This window comes from Sinocyclocheilus anshuiensis, unplaced genomic scaffold (assembly GCF_001515605.1).
Source record: "Sinocyclocheilus anshuiensis isolate Anshui unplaced genomic scaffold, SAMN03320099.WGS_v1.1 scaffold1371, whole genome shotgun sequence".
Classification (NCBI taxonomy): domain Eukaryota; kingdom Metazoa; phylum Chordata; class Actinopteri; order Cypriniformes; family Cyprinidae; genus Sinocyclocheilus; species Sinocyclocheilus anshuiensis.
This window is the reverse complement of record NW_015539833.1, coordinates 1,187,219-1,198,317: the sequence shown is the minus strand read 5'-3', so window position 1 is coordinate 1,198,317 and position 11,099 is coordinate 1,187,219. Positions and strand designations below refer to the sequence as shown.

Here is an 11,099-nt window from a genome sequence, read left to right as displayed (position 1 = left end):
GTTTGCAAGCCATGATGTCTCTCGAGGAAAAAAAAATATTGCGCTCGCCTCGCACGGTAGTAGCTCATTTTCTCATGGACGGGCCAAATTCTCTGGGCGGGCAAAGCAGAGAAAGGGGAGGTAACCTTTCCCCGTATGACGACATAAAGGGAAGATTCCAGATTGGGCCATCTGAGCTTTCATTTTCTCAAAGGCAAAGCAGGATACCCAGGGCTCGGTTTACACCTATCGCCATTTCTAGCCACTGGGGGACCATAGGCAGGCTAGGGGAATTCATATTAATGTTAAAAAACCTCATAAAGTTACATTTTCATGCCATGGGACCTTTAATAAATGCACTGTAACTAAACCCATTAGATTTTAGCCGACTAAATTTACTGTAGATTTAGTCAACTAAAATCTTATGATATTTAGTTGACTAAAACTAAAAACAATTCAGATGACCAAAATATGACTAAAACTAAATCAAAATTTGCTGTCAAAATTAACAGACAGACAGACAGATAGATAGATAGATAGATAGATAGATAGATAGATAGATAGATATAGATATAGATACATTGTATAGATATCTATATTTTTACTGTCCAGAAAATTTCACATTTACTTCAATAAATAAATAAATAGAAATTATTGTGCAAGGGCATGAACTGTGAATGATGAGTTTTTCTTTGTAATTCTGCTGGCTGTATATTCCAAACAGATCTTGGCAATGAAGTACATGTGACATTTCCCACGAAGTAAACACTTGTTTCAGTGGAACTCACTTCTTATGGAAGGTGTGTGAACACGGGCACACGCCCAGCTCATCTCTGGTCTTGAATTCCTCTAGACACACGGCACAGGGCTGCTGTGATGCAGAAACAAAATATTTTAGTCTCCTTTTCTTTTACACACATCATTCACCCACTTGAGCAGTAGGAATGCTAGCTGTAACTTTGCCAGCATTTTCTCTTTGTTTTGGTTTCAGTCACACTTTTTCCTACTGCATGATGGTGCAAAGGGGCTGGAGTCCCATTCTCTTCTACTGGCTATTAGTTTCACGTCTGGGTTTTCAAAATGCAGGTCACCAGTTGGTTGAGGACCAGAAAATCTTGCAGAGGTCTGTTTGCATAATCAAGAATTTCCCCTGAGGTTTTTACGAATCAAATGAACACATCATAACCTAATCGAGCCTCGCTTGCAAAGGAATTTTAATGCACTGCGTGGGAGATCTGAAATGCAGAACTAGCATCTTTGATTCTGATGCTTAAAAAAATAGAGCTGGGCATTCTCAGGAAACATTGCCAAACGGTGACATACTGCTGATTTAATCAACCCGATACTGAACTTTGTCACATAATTTGGTCTATTTATTGTGTAATACAAAAATAAAAATAAAAATTATTTAAATTAAAAATAATGCTTTGATCTTTCTGACGTCATACCCATTTTAGACCATTTAGTTCAAACATTCACGCATGGTCTTAAAATACAAAGGCACTTTACAGAGAGCTTATGAAACTTACTCCCAGCAGGCTCAGCTTCTTTCCTGCGCCTTTCAACACCACCTTTCAGAAAAAAATAAAGAAAAAGAACAATGTGATGTTTAACGTTACAGTAAATCACTTGAAGTTGAGAAGCATAATTTCTGCACTACTAGCGCTACCTAACGGAACTGCATTTTTGGAAACAGCTTTCTGAACACGCCCCCCGTCAGCCATTGGGCGAACAGATAGCCACGCCCCCCAACGCACGCCATTGGTCTAAATCCGATTGGTCGAGTCAGCGTTGTGAGGAGTAGAACAAAAAGGTAACGCCAAAGAGACACAATGTTTATAGTGTTTGAGAAAATTAACTTATAATGTCATACTTACAGTTGACTATACATTAAGCTGGGATAAAAATAAAGTATGTTAACACCGAAAAAGTAACATATTTCATCTCTACTTGGAAAAAGGTTATACTTTTCCCAGCCACTACTAACAACTACTGTAAGTAACTGAAAATTGACAAGTGTGCGTTATGTATTCAGTTGCAGTTTAGACTGCTAGGTGTTTGTTTTTACATGTTACATAGCAGTTTCTATGAATACGGTACACTTTGGCACTTTGGTGACCCATTGTTTTTGTTTTAAAAAAAAAAACAGGTCCCATATTTTTATTGTGAGACCCATTCGATATTTTAGATGAATTATTATTATTTGACATAAAATCGAATGAGCCTGATCAACATTATGAAGGTTAAGTACCTCCTTTCACCATTTTGAAAAAGACTAAATTAATTTTCAGGCCCAAGTTTTAGGTGCTTTTTGTTTGAAAATAACATTCTGTCTTGTGTCATATATAACAGTATCATATCTCACATGCTAACTATATATATATATATATATATGAGCAGAGTATATCATGAAGGTCATCTGTTAGATCGGATTTCATCAAGACTCTGGCAAAGACTGTGCTATATTTACATCTAACTGTATTGTTTTAGGCCCACCTCATTGTAGCTGTACTGCTCCCTTGTACCTTGCTGTTTCAACCTGTAAAGAGAAGAGAGAGAAAAAATGTAACACTTTTGCACTTCCTGAGTTCAACTGCAAAAACTGCTGTGGGTGGTGCAAAAGAGAGATGTTGTGATTGTGTAATTCATTTCGCTGCAGCATTTCCTCTATCAAACCCTCTCATAATCATATAAAATACTTTGACATAACATATACACTAAATTACACTAATAATTTATACTGTCAACTCAAAGTCTGATGAAATGTGGGATTCAAAATGTAATTTAAATTGCACCATTAAAAAAAGAAATGTATGTGAATAGGATGATTAATTTTAGAAATAAATATGCAATGCCAATGTCTAGACATGTCTTCCTGTGTCTTTCTACATGTCTTTACAGGAGCAAAGAACAACAGAGGACAAAATCTGATTTGTGTAACAGCAGTTGTGCAGGAGTGGTGAATGTATTTGGGTTCGTGCCTGAACAGATAGCAGCAGAAGATTACACTGAGCATGAAGATGAACATGCCTATGCCCAGTACAATGACGTAGACATTGAGCGGCAGACGGTAGATGTCTTCCTCTGACATATCACAGTCTGAATGCTGCAGCCCTAGACCACAGAGGCAGCCTGCACACAAACACACACTTTAAATCACACACAATGGCTCAAAAATATTTGAGCAGGAAGAACACACTTCTTTAGTACGCTCATTTTCAGGGGAATTCTTGGAAATTAGCTATGTGCAAAACAAATATGAACAACTGTGTAATTGCCACCAACAAACCACCATCTGGCCTTTCAGGAAGCCATGTGTGTGTTCGTGTGTGTTATAAAAGTTTACCATTACTGTTTTCTTACCATGTGAAGTTCATCTCCATTCATATTCTCCTGTCAGTCATCATAAGAGGTAAAGATTAACGCAGCGTCTGCAAGAATCCCCCTTAGTGGAACGATTCATCTAAGGTGCTTATATAGAGGAGCTTCCACAGAGATTATTGTAAGCTTGTGACATTCTGATGAGACGGTATAGTGAGATTTAATGTGTGCCATATGCACAGGATTCAGATCTTAAAACAATTTGGAGAATGTATTATTAGTATTATATTTTGGCATATATGGAATCAAAGATTTCAGTTTTCTACAACTGAATGCTTTTTAATTAGATGATTATTATTATTATTATTATGTAAGGCTACTGAATGATTCTCTTTTTTTTTTTTTTTATGTGTACATGGTACTCAGAGAATACCATAGTATTACCATGGTACATTTTTGTTAGTGGTTGACATTTGCCATGTGCAATGCACACAATTTTCGAATTATGGTCCATATTCTTGTTAACGCTTTATTCAGAAGTAGTTTGCTTGCTCAGCAGCTTCCTGTTTACATATATTCCAGTTATGTATGTATGCATATACACACACACCCACACATATGTATATATGTATATAATTCAGATGTTTGTGGTCAGTAGGATTTTATTTATTTATTTTGAGGGGAAAAAGATATTTTTTCACCAAGGACACATTGGATGGATCAAAAAGACATTTTTAATGTTACATAAGATTTCTATTTCAGATCAATGCTGTTCATTTGAACCTTCTATTCATCAAGAATGCTGAAATGTAGTAGTTTCCACTATATATACTTGAGCAGCAAATCAGTATATCAGAATGGTTTCTGAAGCATCATGTGACACTGAAGACTGGAGTAATGATGCAGGAAATTCAGCTTTACCATCACAGCAATAAATTAAATTATAAAATATATCAAAATAGAGATTATTTCTTTTAACCTGTAATAATATTTCACAGTAGTACTGTTTCTATTGTATTTTTTACCTTTACTTGGTGAGCATAAGAGACAAAAACATTAAAATATATATACCAACCTCAAACTTTGGGTGGTATATATTATGCATATATGACCCAAAAGCCTTAATAATGCATAAATATGCCAGCCGTTTTATTTGTTTTATCTGGTTAAGGCAATCCGATTGACTCCTTTACATGACATACGTGATCAGAATCTGAGCAATTTCCGCTAATAATGACAATTCGGTTCTCGTCTTATTGCCAAACGTTACTGTTATTGAACATTTGACTCGTTATAGGTCGACCTACGTTTTCATCTGAAAATAAAACTCTAGACATATCAGTTTTCAGAAGAGCAAAAGGCTGACAGCATGCGGGTTGTTAAAAACAGTCTAGGCATAGCACAAATATTTCCTTAATCTTAACAAGCTGCTCTTGACCTTTCCGAATAGTTCCCTTCGACTTCTTCAAACTGGTTTCAATATCCTGAGCAGCAATACCACTTCTGTGACTAATGCTGAAGGGGGAAAAACAAACTCAAGTTCAGCTTGGACTTTTCGCAAAGGCCACTCACCGTTACACCATTGGAATGGTTGCATGTAATCTGACTCCAAGCACTGCTGCTGCAAACTCACTGCTCGTCTGGAACAGGCAATGCGGGGGCTGGAGGAGGAGGAGGACACAAGCGAAAGCTTGATTCCAGTTTGACTTATTCCCAACAATTTTCCTGACGTTGTTCTCGTAGGTCAGACGATTCTAAAAAGCAGCTCTTCAAATGAGAGGGTGTGCTGTCTTGATTATACTTCAATCATTCCTCCATTCATCCCACTTTTATGATGTCAGCATCGAAGAACAAAATATTTCAATCACTCTTTAGCTCCGCCGATGTGACTATGCACAAGGTGCTTTGTTACACAGACAAAGGGAGCATAATGTGCCCTTGATATTCTTCTTGTCTTTGAGAACCAGTCCATATGTGGCTGAATGGCACTTCAGCTGTGATCTTCTTTGTGTTGTCATACACGAAAGTTAACAAATTCCTTAATAATAATTCCTGTGTATGGTGGTTTAGCGAGCACTAAACACCCATACGTGCAAAACATACAAGCTGATACAAGACTCCATCTACAGCCTTTGTCTTCCCTCAAACTCTTACTGCGGAAGACTTTGGCATGTCTCTCAGTCGATTTGTCTAGCTCTTCCTCCTTGACGTCGCTCTCGATCCGTCTCGTTTTCTGAGGTATGTTCCTTTATCGAACAGCAAGCAGTTTAGAAATGGAATAGAACAGTATTTTCACCACCATCAAGCCACTGGAGTGTTTATGTGTGCGCCAGTGTGGGGGAGTATTTTTTCTCTGTGTGTTTCTTCCATCAAGAAAGTGGACAAAAAAATGAATAGTCCCTTAGCTCATTCAACAAATATCCGAGCCAAAACGCAAGCAGCTGGGGTTAAAGATGTGTTCTAGTGAGGCCAGCTAGTAATATTCTCCAGAAAGGCTCCTGCGTCTTTCCTGGCCGCACCGTTTCAGTTTGTAAACAGATCTGTGCTCATGTGATCCTGGTTTGCCTCGCAACTCTGTCCTCCAATCCCTCCCTCCCTTCCTGAGCGATTCCCCTCCTCCAATCCTCTGCGCGACTGCGGTCACTGGGTGGCCTCCGCTGCTTCTGTGTCTTGCTCAGAGGGCTGCAACATTTTGAAGGAAGTAAGGTATGGGACTACATCTCTGCCACAATTCTGTGCGTTTAGCACGCGCGCGAACTGAGTTTTGTGGAGAAAATGTTTGACTCGCAAAGAAGAAAGTATTTAGAGCGCACGAAAATCAATTTTGCATTTAAAATCAGTTTTTGGATGTGTGCAGACCTTCTCTTTTGTGAGTGCAACGTTTCACTAGCTTGCTAACCGATGCCCGCCCTCAGTCCTCTCTAAATGCCAACAGCTCACTTGCTCAACACAACCCAGCATTACAATATGCCATAATTCCAGCCAATCAGAGATGTAGGCTGCTAAATTCTGATTGGCTGCCTTGACAACCGCGCACAACATTTCTTGCATTACCTCGACAGCAGAAGAGGAAAAATACAGTGCATGCATAATTATTATGCAAGTTGATATTCTGATAATATTGTTTTCCAAGCACATTTGACCAGTTCCAAAGGACATCTTAATAACAACTATTAATCTTGTATTTAAAGGGGTCATATGATGCTTTTTTAAAGATCATTATTTTGTGTATTTGGTGTAACAGAATATGTTGACATGCTTTAATGTTCAAAAGACACATTATTTTTCAAATACTGTACATTATTGTAGGTCCTCTATGCCCCGCCTCTCTCAAACGCTTCGTTTTCTACAGTCCCTCCTTCCGACAAGCGCAGTCTGCTCTGATTGGCCAGCTGAATAAGACATTTTTCACTTCAGCCTTCAGCCTTCATGAATAATTATATATCAATTATAAATTATTAAATACAAGATTAATAGTAGTTATTAAGATTGATGTCGTTTGGAATTGGTAACATGTGCTTGGAAAAAAATATGATCAGAATATCAACTTGCATAATAATTATGCATGCACTGTATTTTTCCTCTTTTGCTGTCGTGGTAATGCAATAAATTTTGTGAATGGTTGTCAAGGCAGCCAATCAGAATTTAGCAGCCTCGTCTCTGATTGGCTGGAATTATGGCATACTGTAACCCTGTGTTGTGTTGAGCAAGCGAGCCTTTGGCATTTATTTTCGTGCGCTCTAAATACTTTTGTCTTTGCGAAACGAACATTATCTCAACAAAACTCAGATCGCGCGCGTGCAAAATGCACTTTTGTGTGCTCAAAATATGATATTTCACGCGCAGAATTGTGGCAGAGATCTAAGCCTATAGTAAGGCCGCATGCATGCGCGCTGCTGCAGAAAACAGAAGTCGAAGGTGACAGACAAAGCGAGAGTAAAAAAAAATAGTGCAGATTGAATGAGTGAGCGCATTGACACGTATATGCAGGAGATCTGATGCAGATCATGTTGCTGTCTGACCTACTAAAGCACTGACATGATCAGAGCCTGTTTATGTTCATCCACAGAATATAATTGTAGCTTTTAAATGGAGAAAGGGGGGAAAATACAACAGACTCAGGTGACCAAAAGGTGACCAACCCCCAACACTAATGCGGGATTCAGCTATAGAGACAACAGCTGCTGCTTGCCTAACAGCCATGTGCTCTCCGTGTCTCTGTTTGTCACACTCAGCTATCTTGACTTATCGGTGTGGTGTACGAGTTCAGTTTTGTGTCAACCAGATTATTTGCTGGTTATCTAACAAATCACAGGTTACACTTCATTCTGAGAATGCCATTCGCTGTCATGTTTCTTCCAGCTTTGTTATTGTTAACTAAAACTAAAACCATTAAAAATTGTTTTCGGTAATTGAAATGAAGCTGAAATAAAATAAAATATAAATATTAGATGAAAAACATAAGATTAAATGAAAATTAGAAATGTTGCCTTGGCAAATAACTGAAATAACCTAGTTTAAGTTGAAACTAAAACTGAAATACGTATAAAATAATATAATAAAAAATGAATAAAAATGTCAAAAACTGATAAAATGACTAAAACTTTAAATTTAAAATAAAAACTGAAAATAAAAAAATTCTAAAGATTAATAAATATTATAATAGTATATAAAATAACACGGGTTTCTTCAGTGTCCTTGATGTGATTATTAAAATTAATTAAAAAAAATAAATAAATTTGTAACATGTAATAAAATATCTATAATTCATCCATATTTTTTATGGATTTTTAGATGTTTAATCATAATCTAAACTGAGTAAAACAATCATACACAATTTCAATATAGAAATTATTTAGGCCTATATAATTTTTAACTATATATATATATATATATATATATATACACACACATTAATTTGAATTAATTTTATTTTTTTATTTCGGAAAGTCTTTGTACCATCTTTCTTTAAAATAAACTACTTTGTTTGGTAATTAGCTATAAAAGAATGGTCTGACTTTAGGTGTTATTTATTTATTTGCTACATAAAACATCTGCACGAAACAAAAACAGCAGGGCTGCGTTCAGCCCATAGACAAAAACGGTGCAAAACGTTTTTTAAACGGAAACGGTGATGCATTGAACACCCTGTTCTGATGATGCAAGAGTTGCAACTATGGCAGCTGAGAAAAACGCATCTCAAACCCCATTGCACACCGTTTCCAGGAAACATGTCGTTCAAACCGGAAACCGTAGCAAAACGGAGCACACCGGTTTGAGCTTGAACGTGCCCCAGGTCTGAATGAGACGCACTCTCTGACCGCAGGTGGCACTAATGAACAGGGTTGCCAGGTTTTCGCAATAAAACTAGTCCACTCGCATTTCGAGGGGGATTCCCCTGTAAAAATCGCATTCCGGGGGTAAAGTATGGAGAGTCCCCACAAGGATAGCTGACCAGACGTGTGTGTGTGTGTGTGTCTTAGTGGGGCATAATTTTGTCCCTAACAAAGTTTGTGCACTTTGTTACAATGGTTACACTTTGTAACTGCTGTCAGTAAAGAGCATATTTGAAATATGAGATGATGTAAAGTGTGAAGTAAACAAACGAAAGGTCACCGTAAATATTACAACAGAATATTTTTTAATGTGTCATTTCCAATGTATGCAAAAAGTGTGAAAATGCTATTTAATTCTGTCTATTAAGTGTTCATACAATGCTAGATATGAAATTAGCTACAAAAAAAAAGTAGCTAAATTTTAGTAGAACAATTACATCAACTAGAACAGTGGTTCTCAATTCCCATCCTCGTGTACCACTGCTCTGCACATTTTGTATGTTTCTCATCACTTCAGACGTTTGTTCTATTCGACCCTGCGACTGGGCATCACAGGATATTCCACCATGATTCCAATTCGAAGGGAACATACTGTATATGTTCCATTCAAAGGGCATTAAAGTGTGTGAGACATGAATTGAAATTGTATTTATTTACAGAGTAAGGAGCAAAGAACACTGTGTAGGGACCATGTCAATCGGAACACAGTTCACGCATGGAGCTCTCTTCTAACGAGCTGGTTATCTGAATCAGGTGTGTTAAATAAGAGAGACATGCAAAATATGTAGAGCTGTGGTAGCTGGGACTGGAATTGAGAACCACTGAACTAGAGAAAATGAAGAGTGTGTCAAATGTGGTGAGATGTGCTGTATAGTGGCCCCTGGTGGCAAAAAAGTGAGACAGCATTTTATTTCAAATCTGCATAAATTCTTGTGCTTTATTCATCATCTGCTCACATTAATTTACGACTTTTACTGACAGATATATTTTGCACTCTAAAAAGTGCCACATCTTTAATAGAGCAAATAATGTAAAGATCAAACTATAATTATAATTCATTGCTTTGGTTATTTAATGCGATACGTAATATAACTGGAAAGACCTTATGTATTTACCTTAATGTATTTTGATGGTTAAAACAACATACATTAGAAAAGTAATATAGTTGAATTTCTTGTCAGCCGTGGCATCTATATAACTCAGACCTTGCTATAATACACTGCCCATGCCTTCTTTTGAGTATTACTGGGAGAAGAGACACAACCGTTCATTAATCCATTTTGGCTTGTGCTAGCATTGCTATGTTTATTCGTAAAACCATTTTGTTCAATGCTAAAGCTAGCATTGTCATATTCCTTCCCCAATTCGCTTTGGCCAATATCCAGGCCAGGATTCAAATAACCGTGTTTGAAGCCATTTTGGCCCTCATTAAGGTCAGTTTTATCACTGACATTTCCATCTTGACTTTTGTTAGCATTCATGCTACAATCGCCATTTTGTCCAGTGCTAGCATCGCCAGGCTTTCTCAGAGTCAGTGGAGGTTTACACGTGTGCCAGTCCCACAGCACCTTGTTCATGGTGTCCAGGCGACGAACGCCCATCAGTTTGTCTTCTTCTGTAGCAGGTTTATCATCCTCATCATCGCTATCATCTCCATGTAAATTATCATGGAAGCTTTGAATCTCACCGCTAATACCTTCAAAGTATTGCTTGATGCAGATCTTGGCGAAACCTTTGGCATGTTCTGTGCAAGTCTCATCAAACACCTTGCGCTCCGTGTCTACGTAGTGGGACCAGTATTTGGTTTTGAGAAAGGCGGCCTGAGTGAAGCAGGGACGAATGGCTCTGATCAGAAATGCAGCGATTGTGATTATCAACAAGAACAACCATCCAAAAGCCTGGAACATTTAGAATACAGACAAACAAATATGTATTAGTGACATTAATATGAGCTTATAGCTTAACTTGTGATATTTGATAGTACAGTACATAGTACAGTAAGAAGTCCAAATCTTCAAGTTTGTTAGTCTGTCTACAGTTTCTTGGCTTTTATCGCCAACGTTTTCAGCAGCCTTGGTTTTAGAAGTATTTTCTTATTAATTGTGTCCACAATGATACAGATATATATTTTCCCCCATCACTTCTGTGTTAACGTCATCTTCTCTGACTGGTGAATCTATGCATTTACATTTTAGTATCAATGTGAGACTACTATAGTTTTCTTTTATTAATATTTTGAATTAGCTTCTATTTTTAGTTTTCTATTTAAATGTAAAGTTTTAGTTATTTTGTTGTATGTTTTTGTCATTTATATTTGTTTTATTTTATGTCTATAATTTATTCATTTTTATTTCAGTTTTAGTTATTTTTTAGTTAGTTTAGTTATTTTTTATAATCTAAATGAAAATGAGAAATGTTGCCTTGGCAACTAGATAAAATTGAAGTATATTTTTAATATTTTAT

The 11,099-nt window shown here is 37.0% G+C and overlaps 2 protein-coding genes and 1 long non-coding RNA gene across 4 annotated transcripts in view; 1 reads left to right on the top strand and 2 right to left on the bottom strand.

The window, feature by feature from the left end:
* LOC107684287 (RING finger protein 122-like) overlaps positions 1–5,597 on the bottom strand; it is a 10,376-nt gene extending 4,779 nt beyond the window's left edge. Inside the window, exons 1-5 of the mRNA XM_016480523.1 lie at positions 4,873–5,597; positions 2,961–3,111; positions 2,476–2,518; positions 1,509–1,550; positions 768–850 (exon numbers count right to left, since the gene is read on the bottom strand). Of these exons, the coding sequence (XP_016336009.1) occupies positions 768–850; positions 1,509–1,550; positions 2,476–2,518; positions 2,961–3,111; positions 4,873–4,897 (344 nt within the window). The 5' untranslated portion in view covers positions 4,898–5,597. The remainder of the gene's footprint in view (positions 1–767; positions 851–1,508; positions 1,551–2,475; positions 2,519–2,960; positions 3,112–4,872) is intronic.
* Positions 5,598–5,936: 339 nt separating this feature from the next.
* LOC107684289 (uncharacterized) lies at positions 5,937–7,238 on the top strand. The gene is made up of 2 exons (XR_001633838.1): positions 5,937–6,006; positions 7,178–7,238. It is a non-coding gene; the product is annotated as an uncharacterized LOC107684289 (long non-coding RNA).
* Positions 7,239–9,680: 2,442 nt separating this feature from the next.
* LOC107684327 (calcium homeostasis modulator protein 1-like) overlaps positions 9,681–11,099 on the bottom strand; it is a 3,019-nt gene continuing 1,600 nt past the window's right edge. For both annotated transcript variants that reach the window (XM_016480559.1, XM_016480558.1), the window contains one exon: positions 9,681–10,534. In XM_016480559.1, the coding sequence (XP_016336045.1) occupies positions 9,836–10,534 (699 nt within the window). In that variant the 3' untranslated portion in view covers positions 9,681–9,835. The remainder of the gene's footprint in view (positions 10,535–11,099) is intronic.